General features: G+C 49.5%; 1 protein-coding gene across 1 annotated transcript; it reads right to left on the bottom strand.

The window, feature by feature from the left end:
- Positions 1 to 501: 501 nt before the first annotated feature.
- On the bottom strand, positions 502 to 24726 carry BNC1 (basonuclin 1). The gene is made up of 5 exons (XM_040642623.1): positions 24649 to 24726; positions 10595 to 10694; positions 9232 to 9467; positions 5551 to 7433; positions 502 to 1201 (listed from the first exon to the last, which is right to left on the bottom strand). The coding sequence occupies exons 1-5, from the start codon at positions 24724 to 24726 to the stop codon at positions 517 to 519; spliced, it is 2982 nt and encodes a 993-aa protein (XP_040498557.1). The 3' UTR covers positions 502 to 516.
- Between the last annotated feature and the right edge of the window lie 1798 nt (positions 24727 to 26524).

The following is a 26524-nucleotide window of genomic DNA, read 5'->3' on the forward strand; positions in this document are numbered from 1 at the left end:
AGCAACTCTCCACTCCAAATGGAGGCATAGTCTCAAAAAGTCATCTTCCCAAGCCTGACTCTGGATTTCAGACTCATTAAAAGCAGGAACTGAAAAAATGTGATCTTGGGGACTGGCTGCTCGCCCGTGGGGGCTGTCTGCTTTCCCGGGACACTCAGCGGACGCTTCCCTTCAAGCTGCCCCAAGGTCCTGGGCCCCTGGTCAGCATGCAGACCTGGAGCTCTCCCAGGGAATGTGTGAACAAATGTGGGGAAACTGTGTTTCTGCCAGTGTTTGCTAACAGGGGTTGCAAAAACCCCTGGGCTAAGAAAAATAATAGGAAGGGCTGCCCCCTAAAGTTGACTTCCTACAAGGCTTGTCTTTTGCTCACCCGCCGCACAAGAAGAGAAAGCCAACTCAAAGACCTTTTGCCTGGCTTGCCTCGAATGGTATTAAACGAAATCAGAGACCTTTCTTTGGACTACCTTACTCCTGAATCAGGGTAAACACTTCTCACAGACACGCCCCACCATCTCGTTACTGTAGATGACCTGGGGGCGAGGCCAGGCTCTTATGCAGGTTGGGATTCTGGCTGTGTCTGTTGCGGCTGCGGACGGACGAGAACATAGTGTCGCAGCCCGGAACCTTGCATTTGTGGAGCTGGCGAAGGTGCACGGTTTTGTAGTGAGCCCTGAAGGTCCCTTTGTTACTGTACGTCTTTCGGCACAGGTGACATGTGATGGGCAACCCAGAAGGCAGGCTGGCGAGGCTCTGGTCGGCCTTCTCCATCAGGACGCAGATGGGGTACTCGTCTTCCCCGGGGACAAGGCTCGGCCCGTCGCAGTTCCCGTCACTATCGTCCATGAGCACAGTGCCCTCCTCGCTGGGCCCGTCTGAGTCCCAAGAGGAATGGCTGCTGCTCTCCGACTTCATGCTCGAGGTAGTACTCAAATCCAAGATGGTGCCCTCGCTTGGCGGACCGGAGTTGTAGCTCTCCAGGCCAGCACTGTGGACTTGGGTTATTGGGTAAACCAGGCTGCCCATCCGACTCGCTCCCTTGAAGATGACAGACGTCTGGGAGGCTTGCTCCGTGAAAGCCACGTCCTGGTAGGTCTCCTTCGCCACGTCTTTCAGAAGGTAGGCCGCACGGAAATGGTCTTCGGGGCTCTCCAGTGCTTCCTGGGCCAACACTTTTTGGTGGAGGTTTAAGTTTGAACTGTGTCTACAAGAGTGAAAAGATGGTTAGCAGTGGGCTGGGCTGTTGTAAAAACAGTCATCATTCCGAGTGGAGACACTAGGAAGATACCAGAAAAATCCTGTGGCGTGGAAGAAGTGACCACAGGGGGAGTAGGATGAAATGTGTGTCCTGTGGACACTGGCCCAGGGCTGCTCACCGCCTGTCAGAAGTTAGCACTAACCAGGAAAGCGGCCATCTGGAAGATGGGAATATGGAGTTCTTAATTTCTACCACGTGACGGACACGTAACTTCCTGTACCTTATCCACCGAGAACGGCTAGCCTACTTCAGTTAGGTCAATGCCGCCGGGACCCTGGAACCAGGGATCCCAGAGAAAACTGGTCCCATAAGGAAGTAAGCAGAGGACTTTATTGCAACGAAACCAAGAAATATCTTCCAGAGCGGCGCTGTCCAGTAGGATAGCTACTCCCACGAGACCCGTGAGCTCCTGAAACGTGGCTGTGTCATACACAGAAATGGTAATATTTTGGATAGATGGAATGAAACAAAATACATTATTAAGACTGATTTCACCTGCATCTTTTTGTACTTTTTTAATGTGGTTACTAGAAAATTTAAAATTTCCTATATGGTATCAGGGTGTACAGCATTCCCACTCACATGACCCCAGTAGTGCTACAGGTGAGAAAATCTGATTGGCTAGACCTTGTGTGTGTGTGTGTGTGTGTGTGTGTGTGTGTGTGTGAGAGAGAGAGAGAGAGAGAGAGAATTTAAGTTCAGTTCATACTTGCAACGTTTCACAATAAACCAGACAGGAGTTTTGCAAATGCAGCACTGAACCCACCATCAATCTTCTACCCAACGATTATTCCAGAAGGGCAGATAATGAGTATCCATTATGACACATGCTTCTTGCCCACACAATATCATTTGGATGTAACTTGTCAATCAATGTCGGCCTTGCTCAGAGATCCCCTGCTGACTTCGGACTGGCAAAAATAGCCCTTACTGCAGGGGTCCGAGCTTACAGGTGATAGGAAATGATTCCAAACAGAGAAAACACCTCCCCCACCACCCGTACAGATCAGACTGCCCGCCAGGACCCCATCGGGGAAAAACACCCCCCCCCATAACCAAGAATTGAGTTTTCTCTTCGAAATCTCCAAAGACAGAGTGGGGGTGGGGTGGGTGGAAATTTAATCCCATTTCATGAAACGTATCAAATTTGCTATTTGACGACGTCGCTCTTCTATCCCTTACACATTCTTTTTCTGGACATAATCAGAACCGTGCTCCCAGATCACCCACTCTGCGAACAACTCTTATCAACGGCAGCTCTGCCCTGTGATTATGTCAGCGTTCTGGGTGGAAGGGGCAGGTATGTGTCGGCAGAAAACCAGACACTGGATTGACATGCAGGTCCCAGCACATAAGTGGTTGGAAAAAAAAGTCAGACAGACACGTTTACAGGAACCTTGCATGGGGAGGTCGCTGTGGCAACAAAGCAAAGCTCTGGGCCTGAGTCCCCCAGGAACACCAGGAGCGAACCTGTGGGATCCTCCGACCCTCTCCTTAAGCCCCGGAGTGTGAGGCGCATTTCCCGAGGTGCCACATCTCCTAAAACCAGTGACGACCACAACTGCAAAACCCTCCGGGCCGCGTGCCAGGCTTCCTGCTTTCAGGGCGGCTAATGCCGGGCATCCCTGTCCCCATCCCCTCCCCTGTCTCTGCCTTGTTAGACCAGTGGTTCTCAAAGCGTGGTCTGGGCACCCCTGGTGGTCCCTGAGCCTCTTTCAGGGGTGCCCTGAAGTCAAAACTCATCTCATCATCGTGACACTAAGACATGATCTGTCTTTTTCACTGTCATTCCTTCACGAGCCTACCGTGGTTTTCCAGAGGCTACGTGACATGTGGCATTGGAACAGGTTGAACCCAGAAGCCGATGTGAGAAGCCAGCTGTTTTCTGCTAAGCCAGACATTACAGAGATTGGCAAAAATGTAAAACAAAGCCACTCTTCTCACTGAGGTTTTGTGTTGGAAAACGGGATTATTTTTCATTACGTGTTATGTATGGTTTTTTTTTTCATGTTATGTATGTTAACATATAATAGGTTTATTATTTTAAGCGATGAAATGAATATTAATTTGTTTTCAATTTTGGCTTCTAATGCAGTAAACATCGATTCTTAGAAACCCAAACAGACAAAAGTTCTTGAGGGCCCTGAGGTTTTAAGAATTTATAAAAAGTGTTCTGAGACCAAAGTGCCTCTGAGAGCTGCTAGTCTAGTCATGCCTCTTCCTCCAGGAAGCCCTCCCTAACTTTTCAGAAGAGTCTAGTCAGGGGCTCCCACTATGTGCCCACAGTGACCTCTCTCTTTCCCATTACAGCAGCCATTAAGGTGCCCCTTAAATATTTTTAGGTTAAGTCAGTCCCAGTCCCTTCCCGAGGAGTCCTAGTGACTGCTGCTGGAAACGGCTTCAAGAGGGGTAGACAGATGTTCTGACAACAAGTTCTCATCACTGGCCCAGAGAAGGGGTAGTGGCCCCAGGCCTGCCCACAAAGCTCTTTTTACAATGATGCCATTTTGGGGCACCTGGGTGGCTCAGCCGGTTAAGCGCCTGCCTTCAGCTTGGGTCATGATCCCAGGGTCCTAGGATCGAGTCCCGTATCAGGCTCTTTGCTTAGCAGGGGGCCTGCTTCTCCCTCTGCCTCTGCTCATCCCCCTACTCGCGTATGTGCGCTATCTCAAATAAATAAATCACTTAAATCTTTTAAAAAATAAAATAAAACAGTGCCACTTTAATCAGATCCTAGGTAAAATAGGTTCCAAGTTCTAGACCACCAGAATTAGTAGTCTAAATTTAGAATTTAAGATGCTTTGGTGGTGGGGGAGGAGGCCTGTGTCTACGAATAGCTCAGAATATAAGAAAATATTAAATATATGAAAAAATAAATAAAAAATGAAGGTGTATGTTAAATACAATATGCCTTCTAATTAAACGGTATCATAAATATCAAGGATATCTGATTGATGGGACCGTCTCTTCTTCAACATAAAGCTTGTTCATGAACAAACCCTCCTCTTGGAGGACAAAGGAGAAGGACGGCTCTGCTAATCAGGGATATCTGGTGGTCCGGTTCAACATGCCAGCAACAGAAACAGGAACTGTAACTACCACCACCCATGCTCTCTCCTCTCTGTGCAACGCGAGGGTGTTCGTACAAGCCCTTTCCAGGAATGCGCGTGGCGGTCTGCACATCTCCACCCTCCAAAGAATCAGGTCTTACACTTTGGACTAAGGTCACGGTGATGCCGAACTGCTTCAAGGCAAGCTCCTTCGAGCAAATGTAACATTTTACTATTCTGCAAACCATTTAATATACTTCATGTTGCATTTCGTCGGACAGCTAATCCTTCCCTTAAAGCCTCCTGGGGTCACCTCTGGGTTAAGTGTGTGCTCCCCCCCTTCCCTGGCTGGGGTTATGGGACTCGAGTTCATGAAGAAAAGCCCAAGAAAGACAGAAAGGCCCGTGCTGTGTCCCGAGGGATGAGATTCTCTCTCTGTCTGGGCGCTCTGCAACCAGCTTGACGCTGTGTGGGGCTCGTGAACCCCCGGCACCCAAAGACTTCCCATCCTTCAACCAACATCACAAACCCTTAATAACCTGGTAATAAGTGCCTTTCTTCTCTGATATCTTAATAATTAAAAATTCCCCAACCACGCAGTTACTCTTCCTTTTGAATACAGCTGGTTAACTAGACATACGAGAAAAAGTTTCATTCGATGGGCTTCGTATCATAAAATGAAAAGTAGACAAGTTTTGTTGTCTATGGTGATGGTTTAACCCCCGCCTTCACGTAGACGAGTTTGTTATTCCTTACCCCAAACCGTGTGTGCCAGACGTGTTTCTGAATTCAGAGTTTCTCAGACTTTAGAAAGGCAGAATGACACACAAACTGTAATAGTCTGTTCACGTCCCTATAATAAATCCGTTAGTATTTCTGCACTGAATGTATAATGAAAAAATCCACACAAAGGGAGGTTAAAAAAAAAAAAAGACTACCCATAACCTCATGTCCTTTCAGGTCAGGTTTCATGGTCAAATGAGTTTAGATGTGGACCTGAAAATCCGGGCGTGTGGATGTAAAGAACAGCGTTTCTCAAACTGTGGTCCCCGGCACAGCAGGAGCAGTATCACCCGGGAACTCAGAAATGCAAACCCTCAGGCCTCGTCCCACACCTGCTGAAGCAGAACTTCTACAGGCAAGGCTCAGAAGGATGTGTTTTAACAGCCCTCCCCGTGATTCGGATGCTTGTTGACGTTTCAGAACCACGGCTTTAGAGGAAACGATCGCCAGCGGATGTCTTACCTGTCTCTGCTCCTGCGCGAGGGGAACGCGGCTTTGCAGCCCCCCACCGCGCACACGTGCGCTTCTTTGGCGTGCATGTTCTTGTGGTGCATTTTCACACCGCAAGCGTTCTTGAAGGTCTTCTTGCAGACGTCACACTGGAAGCGTGTCTCTTCCTTCTGCCTTCCTAATGCGTGCTGACCCACGGGTTCCAGCTCCTTGGCATCTTCGAAGCAGGGAAAAGCCATTCCTCTGCTGGACAGAGCGCTGAAGAGCCCGCCGGCCAGCAGCCGCTGCTGCAGTTTGATGTAGTCAGGAAAGGGGACACAAGGCTCTGTCCCAGGCGTGAGGTGAAGCTCACGGCCGCCATCCTCCAGCTCCCTCGGTGCCGTGGTCAGGGCTGGCTTCGGCTCAGCCTCCCTCTCCGAGTGCTGTGTGGCCTGTTCGGGGGTCCTGCTGATGGCTCTGCTCGACTCCATCCCTGGCTGTAGACGACAGACCCTCTCTCCTTCCGGGAGGGGACCCCCTGGGCCTCCGGACTGTGCGTGCCACTCCTCAGGAGCTCTACCCGACGACCGAGGACTGCAGGCCTCCGGCTCATCCTCGCTGGCCACCCGCGGGGGCACGTCTTCATCCGAGCTGAGCGCGAGCCGCTTGTCGTGAGCTAGTCCCACGGCCTCCTTCTCTATTTTGATGGGCATACTGGACTTGCGGGATTTCTTCTTGGGAAGGGCATCAAACGGGCCCTCGTTTGAAACCAGCTGCTCCGGGATGGAAGAGGACAAGAGAGGGAGAGAAGGCAGCACGCCGGGGGTGTTGGCCAGCTCGGCCGGGGTGGCCGGGCTGCGGTAGAAAGGCAGGACCGGCTGGACCGTCTTTAGGTTGGGGAAAAGCACGCCGTTCTGCCCGATGCTCGGGAAGGCCGGCTGGCCCCCGGGGTCCTCCCCCGACGCCGCGTAGCCGGCCAGAGGCCCGCAGTCTGGGGACGCCGCCGGGAAGCCCGCGCGCTCGTAGCTCTCCGAGGCGGCCAGCTGCAGGCTGTTCCGGAGGTCCCTGTCCCTGTTGTTTCTGTTCATGGGCATGTGCAGCCGCGGGTTGGGGTTGGCGCTGTGGCGGTTCCGGCTCCTCAGCGAGCTGAAGACCATGTTGCAGCCCTCGATGGTGCACTTGTGCTTGATCTTCAGGTGGACGGCATTGTAGTGGATCTTCAGCGTGCCCTTGTCGTAGAAGGTCTTCTCGCACGCCGTGCAGAACACGCGGCCCTTCTTCGCGCCCAGGCCGTGCCTCTCGGGCTTCACCTTGGCCTCGGGGGACAACTGTGTCCTTTCAAGCTTGGTGACAATGTTGTAGGAGCCGGAGTCACTTAAATGGGCGCTGTCTTCCTTTTTGGGAACTGCGTCCGGGCAGTTTAGACACGGCTCTTTTTCGACCTGAAATGACGCAGAACGGGAGGTTAGGAAGCCGCCGCCGCCGCCCCCCCCGCCGGGGAAGGGTCCATGGATTTCCTGTTTGGGCTCCTGACCCTGGTCCTGAGCCGGCTCCAGCACGTACTGTTCCGGCAGCGACCCTATCAGCGTGGGGGGCACAGGGTTGAATAACTGGAAGGGCAGCATGAAGGTCATGTTGTTTATGAGGTTCTCGAAGGGGTGCAGGCTGCTGGGGGTCCCCTTGTCCGCAGGGGCGGGGAGGCTGGCGCTCCTGTGGCCGCAGCTCTCAATGAACGCCCTGATGTCTACGTTGGCCGTGGCCGGCGGGATGATGATGGCCTGCTCCTCTTTCTCTTGGATTGCCATGAGCTCCACGATGGACTTGGTCTCCCCAAAGCGAAGGAACTGCTGCAGGGTGGCCAACTCCTCCTCCCCTGTCATGATGCTCCAGTGATCCAGCACCTTTCCGGACGCATCCTAAACCAGAACCATCAAGGGCAATCAATTTACTCCTCCTTACCCTCTTCTCTACGCGGGGTCACGTGGTTGGGGCCTCCCTAGCACCCCAGGGCGCCTCTGTGCATATCAGCCCCGCACTCACGCTACTCTCCTAGACCAGAAACCCTGCACGGAAAGAACACTGCGCAAATATAAGCAGTGCTCTTAAAGAAAGACGTAAAATGATAGGACTCCAGCCGAAGAGAAACTGGGTGATTATTTTCCATCTTATTTCAAACCAATTGGTTGTCTTGCATGAGGTGTAATAATTTTCCCCACTAAAACGAAAATAGGTATCGTGTGAACAATAGCCACTTCTTTATCTCAGAAGGAGAGAGGGAACGGTCAGACCTAGACAGAGCTCAAGCATTCATTTGCTGCAAGTTTAATAATCTTCCCCAGCAACTCACATCAGAAAACAAATGAACCGTATTGATCCACTGCCCATGTTCGCAAGGCAGAGCTGTAATTACACTGGCGTGTCGGAGCTCTTTCAAACTCTAGCACGGCCTAACTTTCCCCAAAACTACAATAAATATTTTATCACAGAACATGTATTTGATGGCCTACTGAGATTTTTCACGATGCATGGAAGAGTTCTGTAGATGATGAGGGATGTAACATCATAAATTTTTGATGCACCAGAAGTTCAAGGTAATTGATTCCATATTTTTAATCCTAACACTAGAAAGCAAGATTATTAGGATCATTAAATATTGATTGATGTCATAATGTAAGATCATAACGCTACTCTACATAAGAGGTTGCTTCTAGCCTGTGGGGGGTCCTGCACCCGAGGTGAGCAAACCCGCCTCCACGGGATGATCCTGGGCCTCAGAGTGACAAACGGGTTCAAATCCTGGGTCTGCCACTTACGACCTGAGTGACGTTGGCCAAGATTTAGAAGCACTCTGAGCCTCTGGAAAATGGGGATAATTTACCTGCCCTGGGAGATTTTACTGGAAGAGAGTCCAGGTTGATAAAACACTAAGTGTTTGTGTTGATGACATAGCCTACCTGGGGTAAGATTCAAGTGTACGTTAGTCTTGGAAGTATATTCATCCCCCATTTCATTGAAATTTTGACATTTTCTAGTAGAGTGTCAAGGGGAAAAAAGAAGCTGCCACCGCTTCCTATGTCAGAGAAATGATATAATTCGTCCCAGGAAATATGTTCTGTGCCTGTGGATATGAAACACAAGGCCTACCCCCATGACAAGGTCGAGCAGGAGGTAAGCCTACTTTGCAAGATAGCGAAGAGGGAGAGGGGGTGAAAGGCACAAGGGAGGGGTGCAGAGAACACGTGAAGAGGTCAAAGGAGAATTGAGGGGAGAGAGAACAAGCAGGAGCCAGAACACAGACGTATCACAGGGTGATGGAGCCTGGGAAGGAAGGCCAGTGGTGGGGCGGCCTCAACTACAGCCGTCTGCAATGTGCTTCTGGAACATACGCTCCTCTCTCACCCCCACACCCTCAGTAAAATGTGGCACAGTGTCTTGTGTCCGTAGGTGGCCTGAAGATAGTAACACAGGGCCAAGGCTCTGCTGTGGGAGAAACGGCTTCGTGATACCCAAATCAGAGACTACGTCCATGCTCCCATGTCTGGATGTTTCACAGGTATCTTGAGGAAAGCACTAGATTCTTCCCAGAACATCAGGTGGGGGCTTAAGCCACTACGAAAGGATCCCCGCCAATGGCTGGAGCACCTGCGTTACACCCGTTATGCACACGTGGATTGGAGAAGACACCCAGGAGAACCGTGGCCACGCTCCCCATACCTGCAGCACATATCCCCGGATATAATCCTGAAGGGTCCAGTCCAAGGCGTGCAAGATCTGGAGTACCTCCTCTTGCTTCAACACACTGAAGAGCCGGTCCAATAGGATTTTCAGGCGAACAGGGATGGCCTGGGTCCCGTAGAGCATGAGGCTGCTAATATCAAACACCACATTGGACTGGACAATCTCCACCTGGCTTGTGGGATACACGGGGGGAACCCTCAGCTTGCTCAGAGCTGAAAAATCAAATAGAAGAAACACCCTTTTAAGAGATTTTACTTCTCAGAGAAGCGCTGCACAGGGGTGGGCTAGGGACCCCTCTCAGTTATGCGTTCCGACAGAAAACACGGGACTATGCAAATGGTTCACAATCCTAATAGCTATCAGGCTCTACGTTATTCACAGGAACTTCTGAAATAAAATGGACTGGCCTGAGACTTCTTTTTGTCCTTCCCTGTCCTTAAGGAGTGAAAAATAGCCCCATGCAGGGAGGGTGCAAGGAAAAGGGGTAAAGACAAAGGTGGCAGGCACATAATCAAAAGGCCGGGGGAAAAAAAAAAAAAGGCTGAAAAGTCAGGAAGAACGGGGTCTACTGGTGAAGAGCCTGGGCTTGGGGATCTGACGGATCTGGGTTTGTCCTCTCGTCTGCCACGTCCCAGCTATTGGGCTTGGCCAGGTAAGACACCAAAATCTACACCGACCCATGCGACAGTCCTCAGTTGCCCACAGCTCCTGTAGATTTATAAAATTTTTAATTTTATGGAATTATTTTTACCTTATTAAATTTTACTTCTTAAATGAAATAAAATCAGAAATTCAGTTCTTCCGAGGGTCCCACCAGTCACCTTTCAAATACTCGGCAGCCACGTGGGGCTTACGTGTGGGATTGTCGGGTTCGGCAAATAAAAATACGGGACGCCCGGTGATATGTGAACATAAATTTCACATACACAGGGAATAAGTGGGATTGGTTTATCCTGAATATATTCACCGGGACATACTTCGGTTAAAGTAATCGTTTATTGTTACCCTGAAATTCAAATTTCACTGAGCGTTCTGAATTTCACCCGGCAACCCTGACGGCTACCGCGTGAGACAGCGCGGGACACTTCCGTCGCTGCAGAAGGGCCGCCCCGAAGCACCTGTTCTGACGTCTCCAGAGCAGGGCTAAGACCCCACCCGCCGTGCAGAGTCGTTAAGGTTCCAAAAGGGAAGGTATATAAAGCTCTCTGCCTGTTGGCCAGCAGGAGCGGGGACACGCAAGTGTGGGCGGTCCTTCTCAGACGTGAAATCCACTCCCGAATTACTCCATGTCATGCAGAGGGGACACGAGAGGCCGCGGGAGGAGGGAGAATAAGGTTACCATGTGCCACCCATCCGTGTCTGCACTGCTCACACTGGCGATGGTTGATCTTCCCGGGTCTGAAACTCTGACAGCCACAGTTCAGAGTGCAGCCGATAGCCTGCAAGAGAGAACGCGGGCACGTGAGTGGTGCGCAGAGCCGGGCTGCACTTGCAAACTGGACCTGGGCCTCCTTTTGGTAAACTTCACGGAGCAATGTGTGCCCACCCTGTGCCAGATGCACATGGGGATCCCGTGCCCCCGACCCAAGAGCAGCTGGCCCCAGGGCCTGCCGACAGCAAACACATCCCACAGATGCTCTGCGAGTGAGAGGGGGCTAGGGAACATCACCACGCTCTGGGAGAAAGGAGTATGGGCTGGACGCAAATATCTCACATGTTATTTATTTTTTTTCCAACATTTCATTTATTTATTAAGGAGAGAGAGAGAAAGCATGGGTGGGCGGGACGGGGAGGAGCAGAGCGAGAAGCAGACTTCCCGCTGAGCTGGGAGCCCAACCTGGAACTCGATCCCAGGACCCCAGGATCATGACCTGAGCCGAAGGCAGAGGCTCAACCGACTGAGCCCCCCAGGCACCCATTTGCTTGTTATTAAGAGCACAGAAAGGGTGAACAGTCACCAAAATCTAAGTTGACCAAAGCAGTTGCCCCTGAAAGTTACCCGGGGACCGTCCTGGAATAAGCAAGAGAGAACGATCTGAATGGAGAATTATCCAAATGTGGACGTGGTTATCCCCCAATGTGTGGCCGAGGCTAAAAGTCCACAAGGACGGAGGACATGCCGTGGCCGATCACACTGAGGACGACTCCCTGGTTCCACCCCCTGGGCTGCGTGGCTGCCGAGGCCCAGCCAGGCTGGCAGCCCCACGTGCACACCCAGCTGCACGTTCAAGTTCACACGGCTGAAAGAGAATACACAGAGGTACGTGTCGGCTAAGTTCTGGTATTAAGAACAAAGCTTCCCATATGTTTTTAAGATGAATTCGTCCAAAGGGGATAAAGGTCTGAATAATGTGATTTTATTAAGGAGAAAAAGCTCTCATGGGAGCTGCGTCAGTGAGGCCCCAGGAAGAGCCACTGGGTGGAATCGGCATGATTCTGGAACTGGGGTGTGCATGTGTGTCTGGGGGGACCTCCATCTGTCAATTAAGGGACTCTGTGGCCTCGTGAGGGGACAGGGAAGGAGACACTCTGTCCCAGGACTTGGGAAACTCACTCACTTTAGGGAACATATAACTAGTCTTCACTTAAAAATCAGTACCAGTGGGAATGCAAAATGGCGCAGCCACTATGGGAAACAGTCTGGCAGCTCCTCAAAAGGTTAAACGTGGGGTTACCATATGACCCAGAAATTCCACCCCTAGGTACGTGCCCAAGAGAAATGGAAACACAGGCCCACATGGAAGCTTGTACTGGATGTTCATAGCTGCATTACTTATAACTGTCAAAAACTGGAAACCACCTCAATGTCCATCAGCTGAAGAGTGGATAAACACAATGGGGTGTACCCATGCGATGGAATATTATTTAGCCATGAAAAGGAATGAAATACCGACATGTGCTACGGCAGGCGTGACCCCTGAAAACACGCTCAGTGAAACAAAGCAAGGGCAAAAAGTCACAGGGGGTCGGATCCCATCTACATGAAGTGTCAAGAAGTGGTCAATCTCCTGAGGCCAGACGCAGACCAGCGGTGACCAAGGCTGTGTGGAGTGGGGAGGAATGAGGAAGGATGGCTAACGGGTGGCAGTGAGGGGAGAATATTATCCTTTTTGTTTGTTTTCACCTTTTAAAAAATAGCTTTAGATTGAGATACAATTCAGATATCATATAATTCACCCACTGAACGTATCCAACTCAATGATTTTTAGTATATTCTCCGAGTTGTGCAAACATCACGATCCGATCTTAGAACATTCCCATCACCTACAGAAGGAGCCCTGTGTACAAGTTTACGGTGGGCATAGGTATTCATTTCTAGGTCTTCCTGGGAGTGGAATTGCTGGATTATATAGTAATTCCGTTTAACTTGAGAATCTAACTGTTTTTCAAAGTGGCCACACTGTCTGCATCCGTACCACCAGCGTAGGAAGGTTCCAATTTCTCCACGTCCTTCCCAGCACTTATTGTTGTCTGTCTGTCTTGAAACAGCCAGCCTAGTGGGAATGAAGCGGTAGCTTACTGTGGTTTTGATGTGCATTTCCTCAATGGCTAATTGCGATCAGCAACTTTTCATGAGCTCATTGGCCATTTATTTGTAGGTCTTCCCTGGGGACATGTCTATTTGGATGCTTTGCTCATTTTTTAATGGGGTTATTTGTCTTTTAGCATTGAGTTGTAAGAGTTCTTTATATAGTCTTAGTATGAGTCCCTTAACAGATGATGATTTGCAAATGTGTTCTCCTGCCCTGGATTATCTTTTCACTTTCTTCATCGTGTCCTTTGAAGCACAGATGTTTTAAATTTTGACCAGAGTTGCTTTTTAAGGTAAAGATGTTAAAAAATTACATAGTAGTGATTGCACAACTCTGTGAATATAGTGAAACCACTCAGTTATAGACTTCATAAGGGTGAATTTTATCGTCAGTAAATTATATCTCAATACAAATATTACTGATAAAACCAGTCCTCTGCACACCTATTAGAATGGCCAAAGTCCAGCACCTGACAACACCAAATGCTCATGAGGACGGCAACAGAGACTCTCATTCACTCCTAGTGGGAATTCAAAATGGCAGCCACTCTGGAAGGCAGTGTGGTGGTTTCTTACAAAACCAAACCTACTCTTACCATACAACCCAGCAATCACGTTCCTTGGTGTTTACCCAAAGGAGAAGAAAATGCATGTCCACATGAAAACCTGCCCACGGATGTTAATAGCAGGAGCTTTATTCATGACTGCCAAAACTTGGAAGCAACCAAGTCGTCCTTCAGTGGGTGAGCAGATAAATACACTGTGGTCCGTCCAGACACTGGAATCCTACCCAGTAAAAAGACACGAGCCACCAAGCCATGAAGACACACGGAGTAAACTGAAGTACATATTACTAACGGGAAGAAGCCAATCTGAAAAGGCTACACACTGTATGACTGCAGCTCTATGACCTTCTGCAAGAGGCAAAACTATGGAGGCGGTAAAAAGATCAGTGGTTGTCAGGGGTTAAGTGGAATACAGAGGATTTTCAGGGCAGTGAAAATACTCCGTATGATACTATAATGATGGAGACGTGTCCTACATTTGTCCAAACGCACAGGACGTACAACACCAAGAGTGAATTCTAAGGTAAACCATGGACTTTGGGTGATGATGACGCGTCCATGTAGGTTCCTCAGTTGTCACAGATGTACCCTCCGGTGGGGGATGTGGGTAATGGGGTGGCTGTGCATGTGTGGGGACAGGGGGTATACAGGAAACCTCTACTTTCAATTTTGCTGTGAATCTAGAAGTCTCCTAAAAAATGAAGTCTTAAAAAAATCAGTGACTTTGCTTAAATACAGGCTGAACTCTCCCTGATGTGACGGTTATCTGTGATTCCTTTCAGATGACCACGGGCCTGAACTGAGCAAGCAGACGAGATTTTCAGGTGAAGGAACAGGATCGCTCATAACTGAGGTACGCAGCAGATAGTAACGGTGTTACCTGAACCCTTCCAGAAGGATCACAACACAGAAAAGAGAAAACATGCATCAGAAAAGCTGTTTGCTCTTTGTAAAGCCATACGATATCCTACAAAGAACTCCCTGTGATCGCAACAACCTCTTACTGTAATAATGCCTGTACTCTCGTCAAGGGTGATAGCATCCCATTGGGGTAAAAACCAGTTCTTGGGGGGAGGTGAAAATATATTCTTTTTATGGATAAAACATAGATACACATACATGAACAGAAACACAGTATACGGTATCATATTAAAATTCCACTGGGGGAGGCACAATTAGGGAAAAAAAATCTAGTCTCCTGATGAAGAAAAGTTTGAGAAATACCGTGCCAGAAATTACTTCCCCTTTTGGTTATAGAGATTCTACTCCTAGATACTTGTGCAGAGCTACTAAATGCACGAACACATACGTCTATATCCCCATGCACATGATGATGTAATATCCTTTGACTGGAAAGATAAAAGCAAGTGCTGGTTTAAGTTCTATTACACACGGTCCCGACAAGAACATCCCATTGTCTGGGGCACACCTAACGTGCGGTCCACCTGTGGCTCTCAACGCCAGCTGACCCGGGAACCAGCCATCTGTATTCGCTACAGCTCCCAGCATACTCCGTACGAAGCCTCTGGAATACTTCACAATCTACGTTCTGATACATAGGACTGTTTTAAAAGGAGAAAAAAATTCTTACTTTGGATCCTGTCCCTCAAGATGCCATTCGCTGCTTGCAAGCAAGACGCCGGAACCACACAGAGTAAATTCACATTCATGTATTCAGAAAACAGGACCGGCTTCAACCCCAGAAAGATGTCCTAGAGCACACTCCCTCCTTGCCTGAAGATTTTGCTTCAAAGGCTCTCGCCCGGACACAGGCCCGGGAAGCTCTGGGTGAGTCCCCCATAGGCCCAGCACAACGAAACTACAGAGGAAACAATCCCAAGCACATTTCGTAGCCTAAACCTGAAACTCGCTTTTTCTGTATCTCTTTGACACCTGACTCAGGGTTCCTCAACTCCAGGATCACTGACACTTTGAGTCACATAATTCTTTGTGGTGTTTGTCCTGTGCCTTTAGGATGACTCGTAGCATCCCCAGTCTCTACCCACCAGACACCACAGAAACGCCTCTCCCTCCTCCAGTTGTGAAAACCCCAAATCTCCCAGACATTGCCAAATGCCCGTGGGGCAAAACCGCCTCCAGTTGAGACCCACTGGCCGAACCTGACTATTCGGTTTTTGCGGCTTTTAGTTTGGGGACAGAATTTCAAGCAGCTTTATGTATAAATTCAATGTACAAATGCTGTTTTATAAGAAATATTCATGTGGCTCTATATGAACTTATTTGAATAAGGCTTAATAAAGCTCATTAAACATCCATGGAAGTAAATCTCAGAGGAATTATTTATGAGCTAAAAAAAAGCTAATTACAGTGCCTCAGAAAACTTCCAATATTAAGGCCCTTGAGTTTTTCTACCCATATCAGAATTCCACGATGTGGTAAAAATTATAGCACCATTATCTAAAGACAAATTAAAACTTCTAAAATGAAATCAAACCCAAAAATTCTAATTACAGGACGAAAAGTACTCATGCAAATCAATATGGAAAACTCTTTTAAAACTTACATCCTTTCCCCTGGAATCCTAATACTTGTTCCATTCTTCAGAAACATAAAGCAGATGTTTACAACATTCTGAACTCATCAAGACATGATTATTGCTTTTTACGCATTTTAATCAGCCTATTTCCGAATTGTTATTAGTCACTCTGATGTGCTACGAATCAACATTCAAAATTCTGGTTTGCTTTTCTGTAGCTCTCATCGGCTCCTTCATTCATCCAGAAATTACTGACACGCCCAGTATGTGATGGACGCGTCGGTGATTTGCAGGCTTGGGGACGGAGAGTTACGACCTGGTTCTCAGGTAGGCTCGAGGGTCCTGCTTCCTTCCGCAGACACCCCGGCTCTACCTCCAGTCTGGGGAGATGCTCCCTTGAACAGCTGGCGGCAGCCGGCCCAGGCGCACAGCGGGGTTGACGCACAGACATCCACGGCTGGACAGTGCAGGCCTCTGGAGGGATTTGAATGCTCGAGCCTGAGAATAAAGACTGTCCACCTTAAAGCGGATTTCATCTCTAATGCATGCAGATATTCTCTTATCCCTGAGGATAACTGCAGGGGGGGTAGTCTCAGGGATAGAATGCAAAAGGAAGGAGAAAAATTATAGAAGACCTCTGGGGGTTTCCAGACTCGTGGCGTGGCCGCTTTGAGGGGAGCAGTTTGTGAACTGGCTCGGGTACAAAACTGAACTGCGGACCCGCTGGACAGCTCTGTAGGCTCAGTTGACTTGGTCTGCCCTGTCCAATGTGGCAGCCACTAGCCACAGGTGCCTGTTTAAATTTGTTTTTTAATAGTTTATTTATTTTTATTTTTTAAGATTATTTGAGCGAGAGAGAGAGAGAGAGGGAGAGAGCAGTGGTGGGGTAGAGGGGCAGAAGGAGAAGCAGACTCCCCGCTGAGCAGGGAGCCCAATGAGGGACTTGAACCCAGGACCCCAGGATCATGACCCGAGCTGAAGGCAGACATTCACTGACTGAGCCACCCAGGCGCCCGCCTATTTAAATTTAAATTAATAAAAATAAAACAATGAGAAGTTCAATTCTTTGGTCACATCAGCCACATTTCAAGTGCTCGGCAGACACGCGTGGTTTCGTGGCTACCATACTGGACGGTGGAGACAGGGAACACTTCCACCCCCGCAGAAAGTTCTCCTGGACCCTTGGGAGTCCAGCGGTGAGACTGGATGTTCTTTCCGCACCTGCTCTTCTGCGTGGTGGCGAGATTTCATAGCTGTTCTCAGTCGATCCTCACTACGCGGCTCTGAGGATGGCACTGCTCTCAGGAAACTGAGATTTATGGAAGATTCGTAATTTTCCCAAAGCCACACAGCCGGTGAGCTTTCTGCATGTTTCATCGCATGTGAAGTACTGCACTGAAGCAGGCCCCTGTGCTTTCTTGTTTCTTCCTCACCACCTCCCGGGAGGCAGGTACGACTGTCCCCATTTTATGGATGAGGAAGCGGAGGAACTCGAGGGCTATCAGGGTGGTCTCTGACCCAGATACTGGAGGTAGGTTCTGTCTTGAAATATCAATATTTGGCACTAACATTTATGGTTTCATTTAATTCCTACAGTAACTCTGACATTCAGGCATTAGTATCCACATTCTGCAGGTCAGGACGTTAAAGTGTCACCCTGTAAAGAAACTTCATTTATAATACAAGAATACGTAGTTATTGAACGTTAATGAGCCAGGAATTGTGCTAAACTCCGGCGGTTACGGTGTTGAACAAGACCGATGAGGTCCCTGCCCTCCAGGGGCTTACAATCTAGAGGAGACAGAAAATAAAGAATAAACAATACCAGCTCAGAGTAAGGTGGTGAATAAACCAGACAGAAAGCTTTCCTAGCAATTTTACTGGGTAGCACGGAGGGGGAGGGAGATAAGTAAGTGCCTTTTAGATAAGGTCATCGTTGAAGACTTTTGAAGAGGTAACATTTGAACTGAATCCAAGGGACGCCAAGGAGCCAGTGAGGAACTGGAGAGGGAGGAAGTGTTTTAGGGCAGCGGGCATAGCCAGTGCAAAGGCCCCGAGGCACAGAAGAGGCTGAATGCTCAGGAACAGAAAAGGAGTCAGTGTAGATGGAGTGAGTTAGTAAGGTTAGTGGTAGAAAATGTGGGTCAGAGAGGTGGGAGAGAGCACTCTGCATAGGATCTTGTGGGAAAGGCCAATGAGTATGGATTTTGTTTTAAGTAATCCTTAGGGAAAAAAATACGAAAGGAATTTGATTTGCCTGTGTTAAAAAGAATCCCTCTGGGGACGCCTGAGTGGCTCAGTCAGTTAAGCATCCTCTTTCAGCTCAGGTCATGATCCCAGGACCCTGGGATAGTGTCCTCCATTGGGCTCCTTGCTCATCAGGGAGTTTGCTTCTTCCTCTCCCTCTGCCTGCAGCTCCCCCTGCTTGTGCTATCTCTCTCTGACAAATAAATAAAATCTTAAAAAAAAAATAAAAAAAAAAGAATCCCTCTGGGTACAGAGGGGGGAGCCTGTGCTCCCTGCCCCTCCCCACAGTGAGCATCTTCCACTGGGAGGCAGAAAAATCTACAACTGACTTCAGCTGACTTAGGCCTTACTTCCCATGAAACCATACAGCCTTCAGCTCCATGCCTTGGAACCTCTGTCTAAGAGCTGAAAAGACCAATCAGTACGATGGGAGTGTTGTTGCGACAAAGCCCACACCAAAGTTCTTGGGTCCTCTGGGCCCTGGCTCTACACAGACAGAGCTACCAAAAATACATATTATAAAAATCTTCATAAACGTTGAGACACAATTAATCATTCCTAAAAGAGGCAAGGAACCCACTGAATCCTAAACTAGCACCCAGCAGCTAGCAGGGGGCCTGATACTCCGTAGGCCCTCCACTGGGACTAGCTGAAAGAAGAATTAATGAAGGAATGAGGCAGTGGCGCCGTGCTCACCAATTATAGATGCCCACCCAATAGCCTTTCACCGGATTTTCCTTTCTGAGTCTCTGTGGGTGGCCAGGTGACTAAGCACTGGCCAGTGGTATGCATGTGGAAGTTGCTAGGTGGAGCTTCACAGAAAGCTCCTTATAAATGGGAGCTGACTCAGTGGAGAGACTTCTTTTCTTGTCTTCCTTCTTCCTTCTTGGAACGAAAATATGATGGCTGGACTTGAGATGCCATTTTGTGACCATGAGGCAACGTTGAGGTCATGCCCCAAGGAAGGCTGCACAGAAAGCATGGTGACTGTTAGTTAGGAGCTTATACTAGCGGCAGAACGTAGTTCTTAATTTACACACCGACTGTCCTGCTGGCTGTGGAGAGGGCCACGTAAAAAAATCATGTGAGAAGTGGCTAACGAGTAGAAATCACTGAGGTCAAGTTTAGAGTCTGTAGTCGTCTCTTAAGTGTGGGATTCTAAGGCTCTGCCAGATTCTCGGTGGTAAGAATTGTAATTCCCTAACTTAAAATCAAAGGAGCCACTCCGCTAAATCACAAATCACTTTTTAAGTCACCAGCCTTCAGCATAAAGCTGCTTCAGGTTTTCCAAGTTATATTTGTAAGTCTTGATACAGACAATCATTAATACGTTTGAGTCTTGGAAGGCTGCCACGCAGATCAAAAACTGCCAGTCAGGATCTATCCTACACAACGTCTTCTAAGGCAGCCAGACCACCCTCAGCTTGGGGGGTGAGGAGCTGGTTTCTCCCACAATGAAATCGTCACCCCATTCTCACCGTGGCTGCAGGGCTAACCTTTGTGGTTCAGGACGCCGTATCATTCAAGGGGGGGAGGTCTCTCCCAAACTGCTCTTTGGGCCGCTCGACATCTGTCTCTTAGACACATTTTGTAACTTCTTATGTCTTTTGTGAGAATTGGATTTTTTGCTCCCTGCCTCCTGTTCTCTCATTTTTCTATGACTTCTTTCAATTTTTAAGTTTTCCTTACATATACAAACCCATAGAGGTACAACTAGGATTCTGAAAATAGTATCCCCATTTGCCAGTTGGGCAAAAAGGACAACGGGGAAGAAGGGAGGAGAAAAGCAGTAAGGGCCTTTTGGGGGAGGCAGCGAGTGGCACTGGACGGAAGGCCGCCTAGGGAGAGACACAAGACTGGACGTCTGTCTCATGCCATCTTCCTCGTGAGCAGTGCAACAAAACGATACCAATTTATTCCACAAATTGCTTTTGTTGTTGCTGGTGGTTTTTATTTGTTTTTAAAGCATCTACTATGCACTGGTAATTGTAGGGAGCCTCCTGGGGATACAAAGACGAGGAACTCCCAGCATCTGCCCTAGGGGAGCACATGTCTTCATGGGAGGTGGGGGAGAAAGCCATACACCTCGACCGGTCGAGAACGACCGAGCAGAGACTATGGCTCGTCAAAAACTGGCGTGAGTCATTCACTATATTAAAATCTAGCAATTCAAAAGATACTAAAAACAAAACAAAGGGTCATCGGCTGCCTTTAGGGAACGCTAGGGACCCAAGGAATTGTTCCCCAAACTGGGAAACAGAGGGAAAGAATTAAGTATATATTCTTTTCTATACAAGTGTGTTTCAGAGATTCCCTTTATAGAAGTGCCCAGTAGATAAATGAATGAAGAATTAGAATACCACCACTTCACAGCTCCTAACGTAAAAGATAACGACCAGGCCGTTTGTCCCTGGATGCAGAGATATGCACCACGATGGACGGCGTGGTCTGGTGCAAAACGTTCAAATCTGATCGGATCAAGCCCCTCGGTCAACTCCCGTGTCCAGAAAATATAGGGACAGAGGAATAACCACAATGTCAACAATACCATGAGGAAGCAATCACTAAACCAGACTGGGGAGCATTCTCCAGAACGAGTAGACCAGCTTTTCCCACAAATAAACTTGAAGGAAAGAAATGTAAACCCATAGATGGAGAGAGACACTGGAGGGACCTTATCTGGACCCTGATTTGGACACACCAATGGTTAAATAGGCTCACCAGACAATCTAGGGCATTTGAATACGGACTGGGAATTTAACGACATTAAAGAGTTATGGTTAATTTTTTTTAGGTGCTCTGTGAGGCCGGGGGAGGCATGCTCTCCTCACTGGGTGCAGGAAATGCCATGGTCCTAGGCCCATCTTGTACCCGTGTGTCAAGGCCAGGAGGCCAGGCCACAGACCAGAGGCTTCTGCCTTGGGCCAGCGGAGCACACGTCGAGAGGCAACGGGGTGAGATGGGCGTGGGCTGTCCAGATAGGCAGCCAGGCATCTCTCTATTGGCTTCATGGAACCATCTGGATTCCCAACAATGAGGGGACACCTTTTACCATGAGCACAGTTGAAAAAAGGGCCCGGAAGCCTCCCAAAGCAGGTAGGCATCATTTGCAATACAAAACAACACTAGAGAATTGAGGAGTCTGCTTTCTCACTGCAAGCCGGGGGTTGAGAAGAGAGGCCAAAGAAGAAAGAGCATGGAGAGGGTCTGGCAGAGGAGGGGCAGGGGGGAGGTAGAACCCAGGGCACAGATGTTGGGCCAAGTCTACCTGTGAGTAGAAAGTATGCGTGACACCCTTGCCTCGTTCTCTTGTTGCTTAGTTCAAAGAAGATGGTGGGGAAAATACTTGTTCTTTTGATCTCTATAAATCAAAGTATAAACTCTGTGCCAAAATAATTTAACAGCTGTGCCCTTTTTTCTCAAAATTATTAGTTCTGAAAACGGAGAACACAAAAAATAGAAAAATATCCAAATGTTACCTTATGAACCAAACCAAATACTTCTTCATTAAAAAAAAAAAAAAAAAAGCAACGTAACAACAAAAATATAAATGGCATGGACACATTTTTTCCCCTTCTTTATAACCTAAATTTGGGAAGACCTCAGAGGCAATCTCCAGAAACCTCTGATAACAAAAAACTGAGGGATGTTAACTGAATGTGCAGGAACTTCTGAACGCAGCAGAGTCGGGGGCAGGGAGAATAAAAAACAAAAACTAACACACAAAAAAAGACATTTCTACTTTAGAATAATTTTAACAAAGGTGGGCAGTTACACGAGCAACGCGACTTCGTGTCTGATGCCGCTGCCGCAAGATAATGATGAAATTGTGAACATTTCTCAGTAAAATTTTGCAGATATTTCTTTTAAGGACTTAAGGAGAACGAGATCTTAAGAACTAAGTGGGGGGAAAGAAACCCGCAACCCTAGATTTTCAAAATGAAATTTTTAAAAAGAAAAGACCAGACTTAGTGAGTTATGCCGTCCTGATCACTGCCTTAAAATCCAGCATGCTGTATCGTGACATGTTCCAGGGGTCCGAACAAAATTTTACCTTCGTGGTGCATAATGCAGGAAACACTCAGAGGGCCACAGAACCGGGACAATGCTTCTGGAAGCTGGTGGAGGGCTGGAAAATAATTGTGATGTTTGTTTGCGTGTGTGGAAGGATCATACAAGTAATCCGTAGAGGAGACAGGCAGGTACAACCACATGCAAGAAAAAGTTAGTAGCCTGAATTAAAGTTTTCCTTCACCGAGACAACCATTCCCCTCCACACGAGCTGACCGAAATTACCATCCCTCCAAGGCAAACTTCTCCTATGGTGTGTTACGCTGGTTTATAATAATGAACCCGAGTGTGGACGGGCATGGCAAGAGCCCTTTCGCCTGCTCCAACTACACGGAGTTCGAGAAGGCCCCAAACTGGACCGTGGCAAAGCAGCTCTGCTCTTTGGTTTTTGACCCACCCTTTTTGGGATAAAATAGGCATGTGTCCATGCAGAGAAAGGGGGCTACACTGGAAGCTTAGCATTTCCAGAATTAAGAAAAAGGGCTTCAAAGAATGACTAGGTAAGAGGAAATAATGTTTTCAGGTGGAAACTAATGTAAAAGAAAAAAAGAAAGAAACCACAAAACTTTCCAGAGGTCTCTTCTGCACCGAACCCAGTTATCTCTTAACATCTCTCAGATAAGGCATCAGAAATAAAATAGGTAAATAAATAAATACAATAAAAAAATCTGCAGTAGGATATTTGGAGTAAGGTAATTAAAAAAACTTATTGGCTCTCTAAATCTTGATTTTAGGTATATATATATATAAAAAAAAGGGTGGCTCAGCACTGAGATTTCATCTTACCTGGGGTACTTCTAATTCTTTTTAAACAGGGCTGTTTCTGACAAAACTAACTCAGTCTAAATTACATCTGTAGAGGTGAAAATTCACCCTGGGGTAAAGCACGCTCCTCCTGCAAGTAATTTACCTTGTGGAACCTTTGGGGCAACTCTTTTAATGGCCACTGTCAAAATAACTTCTAAAGCCATATACAAAGGCTAAAAAGACACTTCTGCCTCTCACCCCGTATGCTGTGGTTTCATTTTACCGACAAACTGAACTTTTAGAATGTTTAGATTTATCCCTAGGCATTCATAAATGATAACGGTGTGCTTCAAGGACAATTATTATTTGTTCCACGGGGAAACTTGTATGGTTTTTCTCACCCAGTGGGGTGGATCTTCCTTCTTTCCAAGCTGATGGTTCTGAGATACAGAATAGGGGCCTGGGACGCAGGCGTGTTTCAGGACAGAGGTGTGAAAATGAACAAATAAATAAAAATCATGCTTCCACGGGAATTAGTTCATGTTGGTTAACATTTCTAATGGGAATTATTACCAGAGCAGACAGATGATGGTTCCTCATCTTGGCGAATACCAAGGGCCATATAACCCCTCCCAGTTAACCACTTTCTGACTGGAGGAGGGGTATGTGGCTAAATCCTTACTATTCTGAATGCAATAGCATTTACGGGTACAGATGATTTTCCAAATTAAATTATGCAGATGTCGGAATATAATTATGAGTTCCCGAAGCATGAGCCATGCTTGTGCTCCGTGAAGAGCTCACCACCTTTCCCCGGCTTTGAACCGTAACACCAACACGTTCAAACCAACAGCTGAGTTGAAAACCTCATGCTTTCCTGGTGAAATTAAAGTCAGCAAACCTATCGGATGAGAAATCAAATGATGACTCACATCTTCTTCTTTTAGGTCTGCCAGAAAGGATAAAGTTATTTATCAAGATTTTTCATAAAAACGTGGTGGTTATCTTTCCACACCCACTGAAAGCAAAAATCAAATCCCGGACTATCGGTCGGGTTTGTCGTTTTTACACGACACATGAAAATGTTTTTCTGACATATTCCACTGTGAATGAGGTTTTCATAATACATATCAAAGGATTTGGGAGGGGACAACTGAGAAGCCAGGATCCTTATCACTGAACAAAGTTTTAACACATAGGCACGTATTTGCAAGCAAAGAGTCTAAGGGATCTCATGAAAAGGTTCCATGAACTCTGCAAATTAAAACGATAAATGAGGACGGAAAAGGCACCAGAAAGGAAAAAGGTGATCTGCCAAATGCTGTTTCTCAATTCACTTACTGTCAAGCCGAAATCCTTGTCACTCTGATGAGAATGTATTTCTAAAAAATTGTTGCTAGCTCTGCTGTGTCCACCCAAAGCTGCAGGAACACATGTCTTCTCCTGCACACACACACACACACACACACACACACACACACACACTCACTCACGGACAGGGATTCCCAGGACACCAGTGGGGCCTCTTCTAGGCCCCTTAAGTGTTAACAGCAGAGGCCTGGCTGGGACCAGGCGTCTGGCCCGATTTAAATGCCCTGTCTTCAGAGAACGGCGGTGAGCATGGCCATAAAACTAGGGGACATAACTGAACCTTCGAGCGTCTGACTCCCCCCGCCCCAACACACACAATTTTACTCCTACAATTAAGGCTGCTCGTTGGCATTCCATTTAACTGTCAAACTACGACCGGTGGCAGCCCCACAGCCACAAAGGGATGCCTTAAATGAGAAGAGCATGTTCCTACACCGCATTTGAGAAAGTTTGGCTCCGAGCTATGCACTGATTAATATCAGATCTCCTCCTTCCCTCGCCTCTCCACAATCTTGTCACATCTGGCTGACAAATCCGTAGGGGCTGATGCAAAGCCAGGCGGCCGGCGGGGCGGGGGTCTGGCGGGCGGCGCCCGAAGGGGCAGGGGACAGGCAGTGCCCCCATCCCACCCCCCTTCAACCCCTGCGCGCCCCTGCCCCGGGAGCCGACCCGGCGCGGCCCCCCTCCCGGCCCGAGTTCCAGCCCCGAGCGCGCGGGCCCGGCGGCCCCCGTGTCCCTGGCGGCGCCGGGCACTCGCAGGTAAATGAGCACCACGGAGGGGCCGGCGGCGGGCCCGTCCGGCTTCCACCCGCGGGCTCTGCGGCCGCGGCCAGGTCCGCGCTCTCGGCGGCTGCAGCGCGGGCACCCACGTGGCCGCGCACCCTCCGCGCCCTCGCGTCCCGGGGGTTTCGGAGCGACCCGTCTGCACCGCGCTCCGCAGCGTTTCACAAAAGATCCGGCGCCCCGGGCCCTGCCACGCGCCCGTCTCCGCACCTCTCAGACTGACCCGAGGTTACCGCGCGCTTAGTTCTCCAGAAACAAAACCCGGGGAGAAAGACGGCCAGTTGTGATAGCAGCTGTTCAAGCCCCTGCGAACGACCTCGAACTTGCACCGGAGGCGCCGAGGGGCCGGGAGGGGTGCGGGGGAGGCGCGCTCGCCATGGCCGCCCGAGCCCCGAGCGCCGGCGGGCGGGCGCCCGGAGGCTCGCGGGACCCCGCGCCTCGGACGCGTCCAGGCCGTCCCGGGGGCGTCCGGAACCCGCCTCGTCCGCGCGCGCGTCTGCGGCTCAGGGACGTCGGGCGGCGACTGGTCCCAGCGCCCCGGGTCGTACCGCCTCGCAGGTGGCCCGGGGAAGGGGCCCCGGGCGTGCCCCCAGTTGCCGACGGAGTCCGGCCGAGCGGCGTCCCCGACCACCCCCGCCCCGCGCTCAGAGGGGGCCCCCCGCGCCGGGGGAGGGCCGCGCTTACCTCGGCCATCCTGCGGCCGCTGCAGCGCCGGGGCTACCGGCGCGTGTCCCCGGCCCGGGCCGCCCCGCGTCCGCCCCGGCTCGGCGGGCGCCGCCGCATCCAAGCTTCGGCCGTCGCCCGCGCTGGCATGTGAGGCGCTCGCGCCCAGCGCGCGGCGCGGTGGCCGCCCCCGCCCGTCGCGCACCGCGTGTGCCCGCACGCCCGCCCCCTGGCGCCCCAGGGGTGCCCCTCCGCCGCCTGTCCTCTGCACCCCCGGCCGGTCCGCGTCGCCCGAGGCCAGGGCGTTTGCGTTGCGCCGCCCGGGAAGCGCCTCCCGCTCTGGCGGCCCGCGAACGCACTAAATCAGCGCAGCTGATGCGAGGCCGTGCCCCCGCAGACAGCGGAGACCTCGCCGGCGGCCGGCGCGGAGGTGTCTGCCCCCGCCGGGCTTGAAGGCACTTGTCGGCAAAGACACAGACGTGTCCGTGTTTGCCTCTCCCGGGGAAGGGCGAAACGCTCTGAAGTTCCCTGGCTCCAGTCTCGGGATGATTCTGCCGCCCTACCTACCCTGGGGTGCCCTCGGGGTCCCACCGCGGCCAAGGAGAGGGCTGCGCCACCCTCGCCCCCAGAAAGCTTACTTCCAGAGGAAGTGTGGGCACGTGTCTCAGGAGGTGGAGAAAGGGGGTCCCCAGGAGGCTCTAAGAACTCAGCACCCCCTTTCCCTTCGTGTTGGGAGCTCCAGTCCCAGCTGTACCGCTGTCTCAGGACAAGTGACCTGGCTCTCTGAGCCTC

The sequence above is a fragment of the Ursus maritimus genome, unplaced genomic scaffold (genome assembly GCF_017311325.1).
Source record: "Ursus maritimus isolate PB19 unplaced genomic scaffold, ASM1731132v1 scaffold_27, whole genome shotgun sequence".
NCBI lineage: Eukaryota > Metazoa > Chordata > Mammalia > Carnivora > Ursidae > Ursus > Ursus maritimus.

Excerpts from the sequence above, each read along its gene's own strand:
- BNC1 (XM_040642623.1), bottom strand. The coding sequence starts at position 24,726 with ATGCGGTGTAGGAACATGCTCTTCTCATTTAAGGCATCCCTTTGTGGC. Across the intron at positions 9,468-10,594 it reads ACACGGATGGGTGGCACATG|CTCTGAGCAAGCTGAGGGTT; the intron begins GTAACCTTATTC and ends TTGATTTTTCAG. Across the intron at positions 7,434-9,231 it reads TCCGGGGATATGTGCTGCAG|GATGCGTCCGGAAAGGTGCT; the intron begins GTATGGGGAGCG and ends GTTCTGGTTTAG.